Here is a 23,357-nt window from a genome sequence, read left to right as displayed (position 1 = left end):
TTTTAAAAATGACTTTGAGTAGGAATCACTGACATCGGTTGTGGTAACAGGTTGCATACAGGGAAAGAACCAGGTCTCTTGGTTGCAGCATGCTTGCTTTTGGAGCCCCACACCAAATCTGATTTCTAGAGGAAGGTGGAAGGAGGCAGAAGGTTGATGTTCTCTGGGTTCAGTCAAGCAGCTGGAGCCCTGCACCCGTGACCCGTGCCTCTCCCATTGGAGTTACTGGGGGGAGGAAAAGCCCTCTCTGGTTAGTACAGTTTGAACAATCACTATTGCCCTATATTTTGAAGGGATGGATTAGGAAATCTTGTAGTTGAGACTTTGACAAACCAAGAAAAAGTTTCTCATCCTTGAGTAAAGTCCCTGGAGAGTTGGGACTACACTTTTTAACAGTTTGGTGTCCTTCGCTCTGGCCACGATCCTGTTAGGAGTGGGACTGGGAAGGTGACTCTAGATGTGAATGGCCACCGGCCTGGCTTCTTGTTTTGTAGTTCTGTGTCAACCTGTGGCTATTGGGGACCCACCATGCCCTCCAGATGTATATGGTCTGTGCTGACCAGATCACAGTCTGGTCTAACGTCCGTTGCAGCAGATGGTTCAGTGAAGAGACAGACTCTTTCGTAAAGCGCTAAGAACATAGGACACACAGAGATGCCCTCCTTGGTAGACTCGCTGTTTGGAGTTCAGGGCTATAAACAGAGATAAAACCACACATTTCTTCTAGGAAAACAAAACAAAACAAAACTCTACTAGGCTGTGCCTTAGAATTTAGTTTCGATGTGTCCCTGACTGACTAACACAAGGAAGTAGCCAATAGATAGAATTTTTCTCATTACTATGACATAAAAGTCACACCCCACCCTCAGCTTCTGGTCATTTTGGAGAAGTAAAGGATTCTTCTAGAGGGGAGTGCTCCAGCTGGTTCTCTTACCATTATTGGTGGAGATCAACGTTAGTGTATTATTGCTTTGCTGGCCTCCCTTGGAAAAGTTACCGTGATCGAGGGTATGTATAAGTCTGCTACATTTTAAAGTATCATTGTGTCTATAGGGGAGGAAAACAGATTCTAAAGCCAGTGGGAGAGAAGCCAGTTTTGTCGCTGGCTGCCCTCTTTGGCCGGCGGAAACTATGTGAGTATTCCTCAAACGTGCAGCACTTAGAGAGATGCCATCCAAACTTTTCACGTTATCCTTTTCTCTGCCCCACTTACGTTTTTATGGAGGGAAGAATCCTGGTGGGAAAACTTAAAGTCACTAATGTTTCCAACCAACCCAATTAGGGCTTGTCTGCTTTTAAATTTGAGTTAGATTTAACTCTGTACCTTCATGGCCTTCATCTGCTTGTTAGATAAGATAGTCTGACAGGCAATATACAATATAGAAACTCTGTGTGTGTGTGTGTGTGTGTGTGTGTGTGTGTGCGCGCGCGCGCGCCCGTGTGCCTGTGGGACCACATTACAACCTCATCTATCATTTCTTAGGTACCACCACCTCCCTTTTTTTTAAGGTACTGTCTATCATTGGACTCGAACTGACCAAGTACACTGAGCTAGTAGGCTAGTGAGCCCCTGGTCATCACATCTATCTATTTTGTATCCAGTGTGGGTTCTGGAGACCATAGGCAGGTTTTTATGGTACATCATTTCCCATACCTGAAATGCTTTCTCTGTGAAGATACTTCTGTGGAAATCAGGCCTATATGAATCAGTGTACACAGTAGGCCTTCATGGACTGTGTAACCAGGGCACTTTTCATTTGATCTCGGTGACACGTGCCATCTACTTACAATGAGGATGACAGGCTGTGGCCCCGCTTATTCCAGGTCCTTTAACACTGCCTGGCAGGGTCTAGAGGACCGTCCACAGCAGAGAGGGACCTTACATGTCTATGGCACAACCGCTCTGTGGATAAAACAGGTGAGAAATAGCTCTGTGGAACCCCAACTCATCCCCCGTGAAGCTCAGAGTTCCCTCATCAAAGCCTGCTGTGCTCAGACCACACTAGGGAGCCTCCCTTTCCATTCACCTTACTTTCTTGGTGACATTGAGATGTCTTAACTTGAGCCCACAGGCTTTGGGCCCAATCCAGCATTTCAGGCATTTCTTGCTAAAATTGTCAATGTCAGTACTGGTATGTGTGAGGGGGGGTGTATGTTGTGTGTATGTGTGTGGGGGTGTATTGTATGAGTGTGTATGTGTATGTGAGTATGACTCTGTTGTATGAATGTGTGTATGTGTGTGTATGTTTATGTGTGTGAGTCTTTGTATGACTGTGTGTTTGTGTCAGAGAGAGAGTGTGTGTGTATGTGTGTGAGTGTATGTTGTGTGTATGTGTGTGTGTATTTTATGAGTGTGTATTGTGTGTGAGTATGTTGTATAAGTGTGTGTATGCATGTGAGTGTGTGTATGTGTGTATACATGTGTGAATCTGTTGTATGAGTGTGTGTGTATGTGTGTGTGTGAGTGTATGTTGTGTGTATGTGTGTATGAGTATATGTTGTGTGTGTGTGTGTCTGTTGTATGAGTGTGTGTGTGTGTGTGTGTGTGTGTGTGTGTGTTTGATTCCCTACTTAGGAGATCTGTTCCAGTGCTCACTCAGAAGACACTAGCATCTCTGAGCCACGCTGCTTCTCTTCTCACAATGAATATTCAGAGGCTGCAGTCACTGAGGACTCGGGTCCTACTGATACTAGCATGACTGCAAGGAGCCCTCACATGAAATCCACTGGGAAATACTGATGACAGCCACCCTGCCCTGCCCTCTGCCCCTCACACTGCAGTAGAGGAGAGTCCTGGAGAGCCTCTGAATTGGGTATCTGTCCCTCCCAACAGTGGGCTCACGCCTTTCTGGATAATGTGTTGTCATGAGCATGTTGTTTTAGAAAGACAACAGACCCTTCTGTAGTCCTCTCTACAAAATGCATCAGGACTAACTGGGCATAATGGATGCCCTGTTGAGACCAGCAATGCATGCATTGTTTGCCTGAAAATTCGCTCAGCATCTCCCTGGGAAAATGTGGCTGGTTTATTTTATATGTTTTGCCACCATCAGCAGCTGAACTCAAGCTGCACCGTTCTCTGAAGGGTTAATTTTCGCTTGGTGCAGATCTAGGCTGATGGATAAATTGCAGCTCTCTCTCTCTCTCTCTCTCTCTCTCTCTCTCCCTCTCCCCCCCCCCCCCCCCACTCTCTGTGGAGGATTCTGAAGTCGTTTCTTTAGGATTAGTGCTGGCTTCTCGGCTGCCGCATGTGCGGTGACTCCGGATCCTTCCCCTGTACAAGAGCCACCCTTCGCGGCGTTCCCCCTTTGGAGGAATCACTTAGACACTTCCAGCTGGTGGCAGGGGATGCGGCCATAACACAGCTCCTCCGGTCCCAGCTGCCTCCCCTACAGCCTCTGCACCAGGATGGCTGCCCTCTCCTCCAGAGGGGAAGGCTCAGCAAGGTGTAGGATGAAATCCGGCCCCTGCTGTGGTGGGTTTTGAAGGCTGCAGTTTACCCAGCATCTCTGCCTCTCTGCCTCTTGGATGCTTCCCTGCCTTTCAGCCCAGGCTCCTCTCCTGTGAGGGCTATGCTGCTCTGTGCCTGATCAGAGGTACCCAAGGAGATCACCTTTTCAGAGAAAGCTCTGCTGCGTGCCTGACAGGGTCCTTTTCCACGCATTATGGCTCATGCCGCCTCTCAGTTAAAGAAAAACAGGGATTTAGAAATCAATGCGGAAGAAGAGACCGAGAAAAAAAGGAAACACCGCAAACGGTCCCGGGATCGCAAGAAAAAGGTAGCTATGTGAGCCATGGCCTCTCATCTTTGTGTGTGAATCTCCTTCGACATCTGTGACGAGCATGGAGGGTTTCTTCTTTCTTTTTTTCACATGCAGCATGGAGCATAAATTGGGAGTAGAGATGGGGGGCTCTTGGTAAAGCACGGTCTCTGTCTGGGCTTTGGCTGGGGATAGCTTTCTCCTGGGGGGTTGGGGGCGTGTGATTGCAGGGCTCTGCAGAAGGTGAGCCTCACTTTATGGAGGCTCCGGTGCGTTTGTACAGCACATGCCGGTGTTGCCAAGGAGTTAAAGTTACTTTCTTTGCAGCTGGGTCAAGGTTAAATAGACCGCAGGTGACTTGTGTTTGCGGGAGAGCCAGCCTTTGTACTTCTTAGAGGTCCGTTGTGCGGAAAAGGAGCTTGGCGTTGGAAGCGTGTCACATGTGTGCTGGTCTTGGGCAGCTTTGTGACCTCAAGCTGGTTCCCATTGTGCCTTCTTGCTGTCCTTGGGCCTCTTATCTCCAGGAGGCATTTTCCAACTGGGGGTTCTGCAATGGAAATGAGTTACTAGAAAGAACTTTGTGTGTGTGTGTGTGTGTGTGTGTGTGTGTGTGTGTGTGTGTGTGTGTGTGTGTGTGTGTTTAGATAGAGCTGAAGTCAGAGGTTTGAATCTTACCTGCTGGGTGAAAGTGATCCTAAATGCAGGAATTCCTGTGACATGGGGGTGGAAGAAGGAGTCTCACAGGATTCATCGCTGGTGTCTGAGATCAAAGCCCTGATGGGTCACGGTGTACCCCCTTCTGATGTCTAGGACTAGGGAAGGGGGAATCACAAGAGAGATTCTGGGCTTCTTAGTATTTGATAGCTTTGCCCTTTAAGATGACTCCTGGGCACTGGCAGCTCTGTGATGCTCCAAAGGACTTTCCCTGCATGGCAATTAATAAAATTTGACCAAAGCCCGGTGATCAGAATATGGAAGCCAGTCATAAAGCATTTTGATGTGTCTTTGTGTGAATACCCCCCTAGGGAAGGAGGCTTTTCTAGAGTTCTCTGCCTTGATCTGTCTGCTTTGCAAATGACATGCAAATTCCATCTATCTAATCTACCTCTCTTCCAGGGAGAGATGGCTATGGGGACATCTTCCCTGGTTACTATGGGGTTAGGAGTAGGCCTTCTGCCTTTTGCAACAGAACAGCCTATAGGAGACAGAATTTGGAGGGCTGCGGTGGTTTTGCGGCAAAATGTTGCCTTTGCACAATTTCCCTTTGGGTACTGGTGTGAATAAACTCCTTTGGATCTGTTTTCATAAAAGTGCAAACTTGAGGTACAGAATTCTGTGATGGCTTATTTCAAAGCCTCGTAAAAGCAGAGTTGGGAGATGGGCATGTTTTGCTAGGCTCTAGTCCTGCTTTATTCTAGGAGGTTTGGCTGGGAGAAGGTCAATATAAATGGCCACTTGCCAAATAGCTCTGCCTCCACTCCCTGATGCTAAATGGCCTCCCATGACACCGAGGTACAGGGACACACACACACACACACACACACACACACACATATATATATTAAATAAAGATTCAGTGTCATCCTGAAGGTTGATGGCGCGGGACTTTTGTAGCACAATGGCTGACCCGGACCCCTGTTTGAGTAGGAAGCTACACGGGGAAGGTTGAAGTAGAGTTGCTTCAGGACTCACCAAGCCAGAGCAAAAGCCTTGTTGGACCAGAATGCTTTGCTAGAAGTGTGACAATCTGCCCAGTGTAAATCTCTTAGCAACCGGAGGGCCACATAGCTCAATATCAATGTCGCCATTGTGGACAGGCGAGCTGATGTAGATACATTGATCTCAGGACGCTCAAACAGGAGCTCAGAACATGGCTGGGGTACGTCACTGTCACAGTGTCTCAGATGTATTACCTGAAGAACAACATAGACCCCACGGTCAGATCCCCCCCCCCCCCACCAAATGTACAGAGTTAAGGTTTGATTACTTTGAATACAAACTCTCCACCCCACTTTGTATCCAAATGTAACTTTCATTCCCAAATTGTTTGGCTTTGAGCCTCTCCTGAACCTTTTTCCTAGAATCCTAATCAGGGCTGGTGTACTACTTTGTTCTCTAGGACAGACCCTGTGCCAACAGAAGGGAAAGCTGTTCGTAAACATTGCTTCGTGGGTATTTACGGGGGATAGTTGTTCATTGGCAGAGCTATCCTCTAGGATCTTCTAATTCCATAAAAGTAATAGTGGACACGCTCAGACAGCCTTTTATAGAAAAGCTTAGGAAGTATCTAAGCTGCTGTTATATAAACAGCTCTGACTTAGAAATGGAAGACCTTGGCCCATGGCAACCCTGCAGTTCAGGTCTGAGCAAGCCCAGGATGACCCTTGACTATATGACACAGCAGCGAGTATCATAGAATGAGAATAAATATGATAGTTTAATCAGAATGCCTAGGAACCGTAATGCCAGACTGTAATGCCAGACCGACCTCCACCAGGTTTCTTGAAGCTCAGTTAACTACACATTTATTTTGTTTTAGATAATGTTAACTAGGAGCACAGACTCTCTCTCTCTCTCTCTCTCTCTCTCTCTCTCTCTCTCTCACACACACATACACACTAAAAGTGCTAATGAATTTGGAATTAGTTGAATTTTAATAAAGAAGTTTTATTTTGGGTAACGTAAGTCATTTTAAGTGGGTAAAAAGAGAAATGCATCTAAGACGTGCCTCAAGCCTTCATTGGAGGCTGAAGATGGGAACATTCTACTGGAGATGGATCCTGGGTCCGGTCCCTGCACACACTCATTGCCCACTCTCTGGCTGAGATCTAGCCAGGCCCCTCATTCTGACTGAAGTGGCTACAACCAAAGCTTCAATGGATCTCGGTTTAAAGACAGATAGTTCTTCCCCATGGATCTTTCTGACACAGTTCTGTTTCTCTGCACACACTCCCCCCAATGGGCTACTTAGGCTTTCATCAGAAGAAGGCAAGCCAAAGCGGGCACAATGCCCTAACTAGGTGTTGCCAGGTCTCTGTTCTTGGCAGCTTGCAGAGAGAAACTATGTCACCAGCCCATAGGTGTGTGTGTGAGAGGGAGAGAGTAGATGACCCAACCTGCCACAGACCTAAGGAGGCATGAACTCCCTTCTGGCAGTGCCTGTGCGGTTTCTGCGTGCCCCTTGCTGCCATTACCCACACTCTCTGCATGGTCTGTGGCCCCCGTTCCCCTGCCATGAGCTATTCGTGCATTTCTGCACTGAGAACCATCAAGAAAAATAAATCTAACTTATGTAGTACCTTGTCCCTAGACATATGCTGACGACCTGCTCTTTTTATATTTACAAGATCTGGTAAAACAAAAATCAAACCAAAGCAAAACAAAACAAAAACCCAACACTCAGGTTCTATGGTGTTTCTTTATGTCTCTGGGCACATCTGACACAGTGCTGAGTACTGGCATGAACTGGAAATCATGAGTAATTTGGTGTTGTGAGTACTATCATTTCTGATCGCTAGATGTTGAATTTGAATAATCAATAGTGAAGTGAGAATAAATTCCCACTGTTTCACTATTACACTTGTTCATTCATTCAATAATTATGCAGGAGATGAGTTCTACCAATCAGATTTGGATGTTTAGATCCAATCAGAGTGGGTATCTAGATACAAATTTAAAAAAGAAGGTAGTCATAACTGTATAATAACTCCCAAGAGAGTTGGAAAGAGAGATAAACCCACGTTCAGTTCCAGTATCCTCCTCAGGGCAGAAAACACACCCCCAAGAGCATCACAGAGACCTCCCTACCTCAGTTGACGGGAACAGGTTCAGAGACAGATCTGAGCCTTGGAGAACAAGACAGGAATGACGGGATCCCAGTGACCAAATGAGTGACCCCAGGAGAAACCTCTGGGCTACACAGAAAGCAGACAGTATTTTGGAATGCTTTGGGGGAAATGGAGGTCTGAGTATCTGGCAGGAAAAGTCAGGAGGAAGCAGAAAATGCAGACCTGTGTGCATGTGTCATCCTACAGGGATTGGCCAGATTCCTGCTCCAAGGTGGCGGGGTGGCTGCTCTGGAGCAGTGTGTAGACAGTGTGTTGTAGACAGCAGCAGAGCAGTCAGGAAGCTGGAATGGTGATCCAGGGAGGAGATGCTGGGAGCCCAACCTGGGGTAGGGCAGGGATCTGCCAACAGAGAGGGGGTGTGGCATGCGAAAGATATTTAAGGGAAGAAGCAGTAGAACTTGGCAATGGCTGGTAGGTGGGAAGTGAGAAGAAACCAGATTCTAGGGAAACGGCCAAGTTCCTGGCTGGAAGGGAAAAATCACATTTCCTGGACTCAGGTCTTCGCTCCCAGGCCCATTTGCTGACCGGGTGCCATGCACCAGGTGGGGCTCTCATTGCGTCGCCTTGTGGGCGGAGGCCCGTTTAACGTTCGAAAGAACTCGGCAGAGTGTGTTTTTGCTACCTCCGTGTTGCAGATGAAGAAACCGAGTCATAAGGCAGTAGACGGTCTTCTGGAATTCCATCAGCTGGGTCTCAGGAAGCTCCAATATGGGCTATCTGGTTCTCTCGCCATGCGACCACCTGGATACTTCGTGGAACCCATTCTGTATGCACTGTATGTACGAGAGACTTGCCGGGGAGATGGCTCAGTTGGTGAAGTGCCTGCTGTATAATGCATGATGACTGGAGTTTGGTCCCCAGCACCCACATGAAAAAGATAGGTGTGCTAGCATGTGTCTAATCCCAGGGCCGGAGAGGTGGGGACGAGCAGATTGCTGTGCCTCGCCGGCTAGCTATCCTAGCTGAACGTACGTTCCAGGCCACAGAAAGACTTAAAAAAGAACAAAAGATTGAGGGCCCCTCAAGAAGGACATGAGAGGCTGACCTCTGACACCTCTACACGCACATACCTGCACACGTGCGTACCCACACTGACACAGGCACACGCAAGAAGGAAAATTTGAAAACTATAAAGGGTCTTCTTTCAGCAAGTTCCATAAATGAGAATTTATTGCTCATTTACAGAGTAAATTTTGATCTCAGTTCAGTGGGCTTCAGAATAATCCAGTGTTGTGGTGCGTCTTTCTCATCCTCTGGGTAAGAGAGTTTAAGGTTTTTACTTGAAGTTTCTGCCTTTCAACGTTAATGTTGAGGCACGCAAATGTTTTGCCTGCTTATATATCTATGTACCATGTCTGAGGCCAAAAGAGGGCTTCGGAATCCCCCTGGAACTGGAGTCCCATAGGTTTACGAGCCCCATATGGTTGACAGGAATGGAATTACAACCATAGTGAAAAGCATCCAGTCCTTATGACTTCTGAGCCGGTTGATCCCCCTTTAAGTTCTGTGTCCTTAAAATGGTTTTGAGCGCTACAAATGAGTAGGACTTCAAACACACACCAGCTTACTAGCATCTCGGGAGTGTGCGTGTGCCTATGCTGTGTCCCAGGGATTCTGAGGGATTAATGTTTTATCTTCTCTGTGGCCCGGATATTATTTTTATCTCCATTTGTTCACAAAAGGATTTGCCTAATGTCTTGTAACTAGTCCGTGGTGGACGTAAACTTCTTGTGTATGGTCAAAGCCACGAAGGGCTGAGAGCAGACTTCAGAACATATGAACTGTGGCTCTTGCTGGGATGTTTCATGCGCCTTGACAAGTGACAGTTCCCCTCATACCTGGTTGGCCAGGTTTTTATGCCATAGGGTGCTGGGTTGTTCCTTCATCCTGCAGCCGGGGCTTTTATGAGATGTGATTGCTCAGACCCTTGGGGGTTTGTTCCATTTTCTTATTTATCAAGAAGGGAGATCCCAAGTCTCTGGGGGAGCCCATTCTCTCTGTTCCTGTTCCTGACAGGCTGAGCTGTGATAGGTGTTTTCTCATCTAGAACATCCAAGAGACCGAACTCTTTGAGGACAGGTCATACTGATTGGCTATGAACGAACTGAGTTTTGCTCCATCAGAGGATGGGGTCGGTTGGTAGATGGAGGTTTGAATGGGTGACTAAAAGACAGCCCTGTGTAATGGTTGTGAGCACTAAGGTTATGTGAGGTTGAAAGGTAGCATTTTCAATGAGTGACCTTGGAGGACCTGTTCAACCTCTTTGGGCCTCTACCTCTTCATCTGCAAATTGTCCGTCTTCGTAGCATGTGTGTTAAGTCACAGGCCAATGGGAGAGGCAGTGAACAACTGGAGAGCAGGTTTGCACAATGGAAAAGCCTCATAGTGTTGACTGTTGTTGGCGTTGGGTACCAACAGAGGAACAGAAAAATAAGCTACATCACTCGCATCTGGCCCCTTCACGAGTTATACCAGCTAACTCCCAGAACCCCACAGGTCAGCTTCCCACGAACATCTTGCAGAGCACAAAAGGGTGCTTAACTCCCTGGTAGGAAGCCTGCAAGGCTCTGCCCTTGACTGGCCCACCATTATCCTGAGGATACAGAAGATAATCTGCATAAGACTTGTCAGCCAGTGAGGTTTCCCCAACCTCACTCCTATTATGCTATTTTTCTTCTGGAACTTTCTCTCATCTGTTCCTTCAAAGCTCCGTGCACCCTTTCACTAATCAATCAGTAAGTATGGCGAGCAAAGCGAAATCATATTAGATATAAGTGATACATTTATTAAGATGTCTGAATGTGTTATTTAAACTCAGAGGTTTAGGGCCTTCCCTACCATACTTTGTTTTGGGTTTTGTTTTCCAATATAGGGTTTCTCTATATAACCCTGGGTTGTCCTCGAACTCATTTTGTAAACCTTGAACTCAGAAATCCACCTGCCTCTGCCTCCCACCTGCTGAGACAAAAGGTGGGCTCCACAGAGTCCAGCTTTATTTTTTTATATATTTTTTTAAGATAGGTTTTGGTCGTCCTTTGGGAATTTGCGTTCTGAGCATATTCACCCCTCCCCCAGATCATCCCCTATCTATATCCCCCCCATTCACCCAACTCTGTGACTCCCCCCCCACACCCATCAAGTCCAGACTCTGCATCCGGTAGATGTCTGGCCTTCCAGTGGAGTGTGGTCAGCTTCCCAGCGGCAACACTCTTAAAGACACCGATGCTCCCTCTTCCAGTGGCTAGATCTCTAGTACCTCCTTGACAAGGGGTGGGACCTTCCTGCTCCATGGCATTTGGTCTGGCCTGAGCTTGCCCATGGCTTGGGAATTCCATCATGGCCACCATGAGTACACACATGTAGCTGCCCTGCTGTGCACCCGTTCACTGCCGCTGGCTCTTACAGCCTTTCTCCCCGCCACCACCACTTGTTTTTGCAATGGTCTGTGAGTCTTAGATGGTACAGTATACATGGTTAACTTATGGCTGAGAGATCATCTGTCTCTTACTCTCTGCATCTCTTCACCTCGCCAATTTCTGGTCTTTGGGTTAATCACCATCTTCTGTAAAACAAAGAGGTTTCTCTGATGAGGGCTGAGCAATGCATCCATCTGTGGGTCTAACAATGAGTCCTTGGAGTGATTTTAATATTCTGCCCACTTAAGCATAGTGCCGGTAGGTTCTTCCTGAGACATACAGCTTGTTTAGCTACATACTCTTGGACCAACAATGGTGCCAGGTATAGTTTCATCTTGTGGACTGGACGTCCACTCAGAAAGTTGGTTGGTTGCTGCCATGGTATTCATGCCAGTATTGCACGTGTGAATTTGTCTTGCCAGGCCAGTGTTACTGTAGCTCTTGGAGTCCCACCAAAGCTGTAGACAACCCCTCCCTTTAAATTTCTTTCCTGGCTGGTAGTCTGGTTTGTTATTTGTTTTTTTTTTTTTTTTTTTTTTTTGTATGTTAATTTTTCTTTTTGCAATGTGATGCATCTATATAATCTGTGTATTTTGCTTCTGGAATCTCAACACAGGAAAAAATACTTCACTTCTTCATAAATTTTTAAGGAGATTTCAGCAGCAGGTGTGTTTTGACCTTGTCACATTTTGCCTGCATCTATCGGTTCATGTACTAAAACCATCAGTAGCGTGTAGTGGCCCACACCTTTAACCCCGGCACTCAAGAGGCAGAGGAGTGAATTCTGGTGTAGCCAGGGCTTGTTTAGTGAGACCTTGGGCTTGGTACTACAATTACAAGGAAGAACTTCTAACACCTCTCCCACCCCTCATTTAGATAGTGCTTATCTTGATCTACACAGATAGGTAAAGGATTATAAGCAAACAAAGACATAGGTATTTTTGTGGATTTCCTGTGTGCTCAGGGATTTTTAAATTCTTCATAGTCTTTGTGTTTGTGTCAGGGATATAAGAACACAGTGTGACCCACGTGTTAAGAGGTCAACACTTTTGCAGCCTGCTCTGGGTCTGTACCATTCTCCCTCCCTTATTAAGGCTGTTACATCCTCTGTGAGGTTTTCTTAGTGTCTCTACTAATGAGTGTCAACCCAACATCAAGAAGATAATGATCACTTTTTAAGAAACTAAAAATTAAATGATTTAGGAGTTGAAGTTTGTATTAGTCCTTGATGTATGGATACAAAGGTCCAAAATTGTATAAACAGCTGCCCTTCAGATAATGCAATTACACATTTAAAGTAGTTTTTCAGCAGACTCTAGGCACCTAAAAGTGTTTATTTATAGATGTTGATATGTAGATTCAACACAAAAGGGGAATTGCCTGTATATATATCATGGTATCATCCTAATTTCATTCTGAAGCATTTCCCTGGAGAGAAAACTTTTGGGAACCCATAGCTCCTTGGAGTTTTGCTCAAATTGGAATTCTTCTGGTCTGTATAAATTAAAAGAGAAGCAAAGCAGAAACCCACTTTGACTCTTCAGCACACAGTCAGGGTTTTATTCTGGGCCCTGTCTGATTCTCAGAAGATGTTGCGCTGTCAGAGAACCAAAGTACTACAAAATTGGATGGCCCTCATCCTCCAGGATGGGAACTCTCTGTAGGAGGTGTGGATTCTAGTCTACCATTTCTCAGCCACTAGGACTGTTCCAAATAATTAGGATTGACCAAAGCCCACTGTTTTCATCTGACACATATAGTTCTCCTTTCCCATGTGTGGACCACATAGTAAAGAATGAGAGAGAGAGAGAGAGAGAGAGAGAGAGAGAGAGAGAGAGAGAGAGAGAGAGAGAGAGCAGTAAGAAGGAAATTAGTCTAGGGTGTTCTAGGTTCTGAAGGTAGAAATATCGACACATTTGTCATCCACATGGAGATGTCTCCAATCATCCAAACAGTAGTGTTTTATCCCCATGAAATGTAGTTTCGTAAGAAGTCTACGAAGGACAAGGGAAATGGTTCAATGGGCAAAGTGCTTGCCTCACAAGTGGGAGAAGCTGAGTTTCTATCCCCAGAATGCACTTAGCACTCCCACAAATGGATGGGAGACAGAAACAAGAATCCCAACAATTCGGGTCAGCTAGCATAGCATTTGCAGTCGAGAAGAAGAGCCCTCACTGCAGCAAGGCAAAAGGAGAGGACAGATACCCGTGGTTCTTCCCTGACCTCCACACCATAGCACACATGTGCTCATAACACACACAGAGAGAGAGAGAGAGAGAGAGAGAGAGAGAGAGAGAGAGAGAGAGAGAGAGAGAGAGAGAGAGAGAGAGAGAGAGAGAGAAGAGAGAGAGAGAAGGAGGAAGGGAGAGAGACTAAAACCAGAAGTCCATATAGTTGAAGAAAGTATGAATGCACAGTTAATTTTAAGAGGATCGTTAGGGTGGGTAAATGGGTGGGATAGAGAGAGGTGTGGGACCAGAGGTAAGTATCACACACGGTGACCAAAGCTGGATGTTAGCTCTCAGTGAAGCTGCTATCGATTGGTGACGCCTAGAAAGGCACCACTTTGGGTGTCAGTTCCCATATTGATCAACAGGGATATTTATCATCTTAGTAGAGACTCAGTAAAGCAGCTCATTTCTCCAGCTTCCTGGAATCCAGGGAGCTGCTTAGCATGGTTTCCAGACTCCTTTCCTGTCACATGGTCTTAAATGGAATTGAGCAGCTATAGCCAGAGAGAGGGGGAAGGAGCTCTAAGAAAACTCGAGAATGCTTCTGAGCTCGCCTGCAGCTCCCAAACAATTGTTATTACTCACTGATATTACTCACTAAATTGACCAATGAATGACATTATACAAATACATCACTGACCTCACATAGCATTTGAGTGCTACAGTTTAGCTCTTTGGATACTTTCCCTCCACACTTGGGGAGTTAAATCCACCATCTTTGCTCCCAAGGACTCCTGGGTTAACTACACATTTATTAACACCATTGTTTATTAATTTCTCAGTTTCTGCATGATCATGTACATAGACATTCAAGAATGTGCAAGGACCAGATGCACAAGGACTGCCGAGATGTCTCAGCAGGTAAAGGTACTTGCCTCCAAGCCTGACAACATGGGTTCAATGTTGAGACCCTCATGGTATAAGAAGAGAAAATGGACTCCAGCAAAGTTGTGCTTTGAGCTACACGAATGTGCTGTGGCACCTCTCCTATACCAAACTAACAAGTGGAATCAATATATTTTTTTAAGAACCATGTTCACAGGCATAGAATTCCCTGAACAAGTTGCCTTCATTTTGCAAATTGAGCCAAAAATGTTTGGCAAAAGGTAGTTCCTTGGGCTTCGAGATCCTTCACTGTCTACAAGACGTGTAATACATATGTGTGTATGTGTGTGCATACATTTGCACATGCATATCTATATGTATAGGAGTCATTACCAGTTTTTCACACCCTGTACAATGGCCACAGTAGAGGTAATGCAACAGTTTTATGCTCATTGGGAACTAAAGGCAGAATGAACATTTTGACCAGGACATCACGCCTAACTCCAGAACTGGTAGCAATCCATTGACTATTTTCATCAGCATGACCACTTCTGCCAAATGTCTAAGACACTGTGCCCCAGGGCTTCTGATTTAGTTCCGTGTCTGCGTGATCCAGAGCAACCCGGGGAAAGAAAAGGCTTTGTCTGTAAGTGAGGGAAGTCAGGGCAGGAACTCAAGGCAGGAACCTGAAGGCAGGAACTGAAGCAGAGGCCATGGAGGAGTGCTGCTTATGGCCTTGCTCCCAAACGCTTGCCTGGCTTGCTTTCTTATATCACCTAGAACCACCTGCTCAGCAATGGTATCACACTCGCAGTGGGCTGGGCCCTACCGCATCAATTAGTAATTAAGATAATACCCCACAGACTTGACTATAGGCCAGATTTACCGAGACATTTTCTCAATTAAGGGTTCTTCTGCCTAGATTGGACATAGTATTACACACACACACACACACACACACACACACACACACACACACACAAACAAAGGGTGAGTGTGTGCATTGAAATTGCCCTTCCTTTATTAATTGATCCCTAGGTCATTGACTAAGAAGGCCAGATACTCTGTTGGGAATGTAGAGCGAATCAATATATGGAGTTCTCATGACTATAAATGTTACAATTTCATGTTTACCAAAATTGGGCTTAGAATGTTCCAGCATGTTACCCAATGTGCCAGAACTCAGTGGTGTAAAGGAAAAATTCAAGCCCAGCTCAGCCCCTCTTCCCATCCTGTCTGTTCCTTTCCCACCACCCTACCCCACCTAGCGTGGTCTCCATGTCAGTCCTGGGAGCATCTTTTCTCAGCAGCAAGTCATAGCATGCCATGCTGGCGGGACCTTACATGAGACCCCACTTTGCCTTTTCTCCCCCGTCTCCTAGGGACACAACAAACCAAGACACTGTGAATGAAGACTGACAGGTTGAAGTTACTTCAAATCATCTTCACTTCATTCTTCACAAATCTATCTTCACTTAGGAATGCCATATTCCTAACAACAAAGAGCCAGGCCTGTCATGAATCCCTAAAATGATTGTGTTCTTGAAGAGTAGTAGCAAATGGTTCTGCATAGCTGACTGGCTCTTTCAGGTTCTTCTTTCATAAATCTATTCCCAGGTTTCCCACGCCCTTCCATTTTATCATTTGAAGACATGACTAGAGTCTGTTAGTAGCTCACTCAGCAGAGGCTGGTTTTCAGAGAGTAGAAATCCAAATGCATCGAACAGAAAGGTGAGAAGTTAGCATCAACCTGGGAAAGCTATTGGGAAAGAAGACAGAATGTTAAACCTGAATCCCAGTGGGGTTTGTCAGAAACACTCCGGAATCTCAGCACACACACACACACACACACACACACACACACACACACACGCACACACACAAAAAAAAAAAACAAACAGACAAAAAACCTGGTCTGCTCAGTGGTCTTAAGCTTCCCCTTAGCTGTGAGAGCAGGAGGCAGACATGAGATTTAATTCTAGGGGAGGAGATTAACTAAGACAGTAAATGTAAATACTCCAAATGAAAGGCCTTTAGGTTTTGTTAGCAAACCCAGCTTGAAATTTTAGGAAACCCACTAGCAAATGTTAGGTTTGGTTTATTGTAATGTGATTGACAGGGACCAAACACTGTTGTTTCCATTCATGTTCCAATAGATCTTCTAAGAAAGCTGGAGTTATTCCCATTTTTTGTCAGAGAAATGGGAAAAAAGGAAGAAAAACTGAGACTTGGAAGCCGAATTTATCAATGATAGGCAAAATAAATAAATAACGAATGAATGAATGAATGAGTGAATGAATGGTGGAATTTAAACTCATGGTCGTAAGAGTACAAGGCATTGCTCCAAGCTCTAGTTCACTAATCCAGCAATGAGATTTTCACAGACATTGGTGGCCTTGAACCTGGAGGAATCGTTCTCTTTGGTTGTTTAGAGTTTTGTTTCCTAATCAGTTTCAGGGCATGCATTTGGCTCTCGGTATCAAAGGATGACTCGCTACACAAGAGATAGCTCAAAAGTGCCCTGAAGTCACGGCATACGCTGGAGCACTGGGTTTTCAGTCCGCAGTTGCAAGAGGAACATTAAGCATTATTGCCAAGCGCAGAGCAATTTGAATCGGGGAAGAACAGGAAAGACAAATGCCACTTGGAGGAATGCCAGCCGATGCTAGAAGCGTAGAGTTCTAGTCTAAGAGACGCCTCGAGTAAATCCATAAGTGAAAAACAAATCATGTTCATAATAAATTTCCCTATTGCTAGCCTTCCTCCTTCGGGCCACATAATCTCAGATTGGGTCAGAGGCCTGGAGACAGGATGTGCTTGAAGTGAGCGGGGCTTCTGAAGTCACTGGACCTCTTCTTTGCGCACTGAGGACCTGGCCTGCTGTCCCCAGGTACAGTGGTGCAGCCACCACAACGTGATTCAGAAGGGCTTCGGTGTATCTGCTTAAACCTGTCTATACAACAGCCTGCCTCTCGGCAACAAGAAGATAACCGTATCGATGTTGAAAAACCGCTAAATGTAATTAATATCTGTCCTTTGAAGAATGGCCTTTATTAAGGGCCCCTGCTTATCGTGTTGGTTCAGCTGGAGTCACCCTCTGCTGTCATAAAACAAATGTGTCCGTTATGCACATTTCTTCCAAATGGCGATGATGCGTTAATGCCGGGAACCTGGTTCACGAGGGTCACACAGTCACTTGTCTTTATTACTGGGGAACTGGTGATCCGGATAATCCTCCTCGGTTTTACTCAGTGATTCAGTTCAAAGGGCTCTGGATGTGCCTTGTCTTGTCTGAAATTGGATCTTGGATCAGGAATACATTTCTAAAATGGGTTTGGGGCTGGAGATGTAGTTCAGTGACGCACACTTGTTCACCATGCACAAGGCCCTGGGTTTGAACCCACAATCTACAAAAAAGAAGTGTGTGTGCGTATGTGCATGTATGTGCGTGTACGTATGCATGTGTGTGTATTTTTTCCCTGCTGACTCTGTTAGGACCTGGCCAATGGGAGCCACAGTCTTCCTTTCCCACAATCCTGCCACAGACACAGCGTGACTCCCTCTCAGTGCCCGGTGTGTTGGCCCAGATCTCTGTCTTTGTCTCGCTTCCTGTTGTCTTTCGAAGCTGATGACTAGAATTTATACACCATCTCCCAGTGCATTGTCTACACAATAAGATGGAATTACGGTGCAGGAATCTGTTTCACATGCGATGGGCTTTCTGGTTTTATGTCCTATCTGGTGGATTAGTCAGGATTTGGCTGTGGCCGAGACAGGGAGAGAATTCTTATATCCATTTGCCATCCTGGGCTTTGACCTGTTTTCCCGAAGCTTCATTTGAGCTTTAGTGGGACCTGAATTATTAATACAATCTGGGTTCCGCCTGTTCAGACTGCTTAATCTGCCCTGTTTTTATTTTTTTGTTGTTGGTGGTGGTGGTAGTGGGGGGTTTGTTTGTTTATTTGTTTGTGTGTGTGTTTATGTTTTGTTTCTGTTTTGGAGGAGTTGGGTATTTTATGTTTTTGGTTTTGTGTGCTTTGTTTTGCTGTTGAGAATGTCTGTAATTGTCTACGGCCATACCACCCTGAACGCGCCCTATCTCGTCTGATCTCGGAAGCTAAGCAGGGTCGGGCCTGGTTAGTACTTGGATGGGAGAATCTCTGTAATAATAAGACAAGTCATTTTTGGAGGTTCCATGAGACAAGAACAGGGCCAGGCAGAACCTGTGGACCTGGGTCTGGAATTGAAGCTTACCCCAGTTCTTCCTTCTCTGTGGCCCCTGAGGTCAACAACAAAGCCTTCCTGAGTCTCTATGGCTTCAGCCTACCTAACACCTACCACAAAGAGATGCTACAGAGACTAAACTAAATTGAACCTCAAGTGGCCAGCACAGGTGGTGACTCAGAGTGCTATTCCCTCCCACCCCACGGCCCACTCTTTGCTCTAACCCCCTCCACCATCTCCCTGAGCATCAGAGAGATGCGATTTTGTTTTCTAACCAAGCATATTTAGTGGGGGTTATCTTTTAAAGTGGGAAAGGACATTTGCTGGAGCGAATTAGAGCAGGAGGCCCAGAAATAGTAACTGGGAAGACTGTGTGTATGTGCTGCTGTTTAGGGCGAATATTCCATGAGTGGATATAGTCCCAGTGGCCCTTGCCCTCTGCAGACTTTTGGGGTTACTGTCTGGCTCTTCCTGAAAGCCTCCCCATGGCCATTGTGCGAGATTCAGAGTAAAGCTCACTTGCAGGAAATGCCTCTGTTTAGTTCTGACAATTCTCAGTAGACTTTAGAGGTTGTGGTTTCTAGGAACCATTCAAGGGATATATGTAATCCTCAGAGGAAAGGGGTTTCTTGCTAAACAATAACTGTCAACCAAAGAAACCTGTGAAATGCTTAATAGCCTCTAGTACCTGTTGGACAGCTTATGTTTGCTGTTCAATTCATTATGATTTGAGAGAGGGCTCTATCATGTAACAGACTTCCAGCGGAGAAATAACAAGGAGAATGGCTGTTGAGTATTTGCAGTGTGACCTGTGTGTGTGTGTGTGTGTGTGTGTGTGTGTGTGTGTGTGTGTGTGCAGACACCTGAAGCCAACCTTGGTGTCATTCTTAGATATTGTCTACTGTGGTTCTTTGAGCCAGGGTTTCTCCTTGGCCTGAGGCTTGCTGATTGAGCTAGGCTTGGTGACCAGTGAACCCCAGAGGTTTTCCTTCCTCAGCATCTGCAGTGCTGGGATTGCAAGCCATGTTTCCTAGCTTTTAAAAAATATGATTTCCAGGACAGAACTCAGGTCCTTATGTTTATATGACACACATGTAATGCAGATGCTCTTTCTGTTAGGAAAAAGTTGATGTCCCAGGTTTCAGCACCAATGTTAGGAAAAAAATGAAGAGAGTGGCGGAGGGGGATATGCTCCATGGAGGTGCAGCAAGGCATGGGGGCAGGGAGGATGCCTCTGCGGGACCCATGTTGGGAATCCCTTCCCCCAGAGGGACGACCAGCCACACGGATGGTATAGTACAGAACAGAGTTTATTTTATTCAGGGCATGGGGAGGGGAATTAAAAGGGTAGTAGAGGGAGAAAGAGAAGAGAAGAGAAGCAGAGGCCAGTCATGAGCATGTGGAGAGAGAAAGGGACAAGGAATGGGGAGAGGAGGGACAAGAAAGGAGAGCAAGAGCAGGAGAGCAAAAGAGCAGGAACGCAAGAACAAGAGAGAGACGAGGGGGCAAGCAGCCCCCTTTATAGTGTCAGGTGACTGGAACGGAGCATACCTGGCTGTTGCCAGGTAACCGTGGGGTGGGTTTTACACAATCCCAACACTTCCTCTTCTCTTTTCCTCATCTTCCCTCCCTGACTCAAATGACCATATGCTTGGTCACACTGGCACCTGTGTCTTAGTTCTACTCAGAATATCTTGAAGGAAACTCATGAACATCCGTTCATTGCAGGGAATGTGTTTCTCCAGATCGTTAATGGATCTATAACATTGCACTTTGCTAAGGTACAAAGATGCATCCAGTTCACCTCCTCCTCTTCCTCCTCTTCTTCCTCCTCCTTCTCTTTCTCCATACTTAATGGACTCAATGTTATGTCACTGCAGAAAAATACCCCTCAGGACAGTGGCATTCCAATTTTTTCTTAAGCCATGGGTCTCTCCTGCTTTCCTGACTCCTGCTGATACTTTGCCGATGGCCAAGGCTGGATTCCGAAGCAGACCTAGCACTAATGGTGTCATCTCCCCATGTCCACTAATGGTCCAGATACCCCACGGCTACGTTCTTAAACTGCGCTCTATCTGCTTTACTGCAGCCCCTCCCCTCACCCCTCCCTCTACCCCTGTGTGTTCTTTTTTGTTTTGTTGTTTTTTTTTTTCCCCGAGTCTTAGCATTTACCTATAATCCCGTCTTCTGAGATGGATTTTGCACATCTGTTCATAACCGTATTCCTCTTAGCCATGACCCCACTGCTTAGACTTCTCAGGAAAGGTAACAGATTCTGTAAGGCATTATAATTTTCAGAGAAGATGCCTAAAGGAAAAAGTCCTGCCTTCATCTTGAATCTTGCCAAGGCTCTGTCCCTGTAAATTGAGCTTTCTTTTGTTTCTTTACCAACTTAACGTTGAGGATCCAGGCACAGCGGTCCCAGAGTCCTGAACCAGCTCCAGTGTGCCCCATTCTCCTGCTGTACCATGCATGCCTTGACAGGGTTATTGCCCTTTCTAAAACCCCCTGGCATGGTCAGGCCGAATGAATGAAGAACACTGTCAATACCATTTGCCAGGGGATGGAGTCTCCTTTCCCACTCTCTTCAGCTCACATAAAGATCTTTAAGGACAATGACTCTGCTGGTAATAGAAAAGGTTACATGTATTATCACTTCCTGAGGTGGTGTGACAGCCTAGCCTGGCTCTCCCAAGCTAACTTTCCCATGATGTGAGAGTTTGTGCAGAAACTACAATGGCTTTGCCATTCTCCCAAGAGCATATAGTAACCCCCTCATAAGGGGAGGGGTCAATCCAAGATCCCCAATGGATGGCCAAAACCACAGATTGTATCAAACCTGTATGTATACTGTGTTGTTCTGACACACGCGTACCTATGTTAAAACTGAACTCGTGGTTTGAAAGCAGTAAGATTGACAACGGATAGTAAATGAGATAGAACCACACACCATAAATGTGCCCACATCCCTACCCGTGAGCTGAGGAGCCATTTCTAAGGGCTCGAGCAATAGGCTATACAAAGCGGACATGGTCCATGAGGGAAGAGTCTCCCCTCCTGCAAGCCAGAACCAGGCTCAGTCCTCAGCTGAAGCAGAGCAGCCTGAGATCTCACCAGCATTTCCCGTGCATGGGATGCGTATGTGTAGACGTATTTAGTATTGTTTTGGCTTGGGATGCATGGCAGGGCAAGTGCACCCCTGGAAAGTAAGAAGACGGGATCTGCCCAGCACAACTGAATGAGCTACAGGGCAATGTGGAATCTACCTATGTCACCTGCCTCTGCAGCCCTCTCAGCCCTGTCTCTGTGACCACAGGCTGCTGTCCCATTCCCGCTGGGAGTCTAGCGCTAGCTACCGATCACCACTGAGTATTATTCCGCTTTCTCTACCATCTCTAGATCATTTATACACAGACACTTCTGGACTGACTCCTCCTCTCTCCGCTTTGCTTTTACCCTGATTCTAACTCCTTGGGTCATGAGTCTCACCTGCTGGCCCTACTGTTTTTGATTGCTTTGAACTTTGACCCCCCCACTACACCTTACCCTACAGGAAGTATACTTAAACCTCACAAACTCACAGCCTTACAAGGCCTGACTGGCATCTTCTACCAGTCAAATGAGGCATTTGATTCAAAGACAAGGCTCATGAGCGCTTTCGGATTTATTTATTAGGGCAAGTAAATTTAAATTTGTTTTGATTGCTTTGTTTTGCCCAACCCCCTTCTGAATTATATAGGTCAGGGATGAACCCTGTGGTAGATTACTAAATCCCAAGTGGCCAATGTATTCCAACTTGAATTCCCATGTCCCACCCGGAAAGCATTGACTGCTATTCGTTTGGGAAGCGGAGTACCAGAGCTACTACTGTGTTTCGGTGACTTCAGGGTTATGTGTGAGAAAGAGGATAATATTTTTGCATCACTGAGACAACAGACAGGATTTTGGTCTGTTTTCTAGTGAAGGCTGGGTTTTAAATCCCCATGGCAGGCAGGAATCACACAAATTCTATTTAATATGTTCGTGATGGTTTTCATGGAGCACAGGCTAAAATCAATTGTTCAGTTACTTCATTAGAGCGGATAAATGGATAACTTCATTTATTTTATGTGGGTGGAGGGGGCTAGCTTCTAATTGTACAGGATTCACCCAGAGGACAAGCGCATCTGCTGTGAAGGAGAGAGCTGCATGGAAAATCCCCAGTCTCTGGAGGCAAGGAACGGGAGAGGGAGGAGGGAGCCTCCGGGTCACCCAACCGGGGCCTCTCCTTGACGAAAGCGCGGGGAATCTTTCATTAACTCTGCATCTGAATTTCCCGTGAGTGGGAAGTGCCGTACTCTAACACGGTTTACCACTGAGAGCTCACTGTTAGAATGCGCTCTCATATTCAAGACTAAAACCAAGTACTTAGGTCCGTCCACCCCAGATGCGGCTGTTTACGTAGCTGAGGGCAGTTAGGTATGGGCGCTGCTGTCCTTCCATGACAAACATTCCTTATAGCTTTAGTCATAGTCAATGACTCTTTATCTCTCCCTGATCCCACCCAGCCATGATGTGATCCATGGAACTGAAAACAGTATCTCATGTGCAGGGCTCCACAGCCCGGGAGAGATTCAGGCTGCGCAGTCTTCATATTGGCTGCTTTCCCTAGAGGGGACCAAGAGCCCAGTCCTTTGGAGAGAGAGACAATTGAGAGTCCTTTTGGGCCACTTTCCCATGAGATGTGTTTCTGTGTCACAGGTGGGCTTTATTCTCTCTCCTTAAAGCTCAGATTTATCTTACATGTGATGCTGACATACATATGTTTGTAACCACACAGGAACATTTGCCAGCACGGTTATCCCCTGTGTGAAAGCCACGCTCCATCCACGTACCACACCATGGCATTTTCTGTTGTAATTTCTCCTGGGTTGTTTTGTTTTTTTCTGCTTTTGTGGAAATCTTTTTTTTTTTTAAATAACTATTAATGGCCAGTCATACACATCTCTTTTTTTGCCCCCTTTTTCTTCCTACTGGGCTTCCCATTTTTCATTGGGCTCCCACCCCTTTATC

The 23,357-nt window shown here is 46.0% G+C and overlaps 1 protein-coding gene across 5 annotated transcripts in view; it reads left to right on the top strand.

Annotated features, from left to right (window-relative positions):
- Nucleotides 1-23,357, top strand: part of ANK3 (ankyrin 3) — a gene marked incomplete at its 5' end in the record, with an annotated part of 441,504 nt that overhangs the window by 145,475 nt on the left and 272,672 nt on the right. Inside the window, one exon of one of the 5 annotated variants that reach the window (XM_080938017.1) lies at nucleotides 3,666-3,779. The exons of the other annotated variants lie outside the window; for them this stretch is intronic. Coding sequence (XP_080794143.1) covers nucleotides 3,666-3,779 — 114 coding nt within the window. Of the gene's footprint in view, nucleotides 1-3,665; nucleotides 3,780-23,357 lie in introns of those variants that run through there. 5 annotated transcript variants of the gene reach the window in all.

The sequence above is a fragment of the Micromys minutus genome (genome assembly GCF_963924665.1).
Source record: "Micromys minutus genome assembly, chromosome: 25".
Lineage (NCBI taxonomy): Eukaryota > Metazoa > Chordata > Mammalia > Rodentia > Muridae > Micromys > Micromys minutus.
The sequence above is the reverse complement of the archived record's forward strand: the minus strand, read 5'-3'. Positions and strand labels throughout refer to the sequence as shown.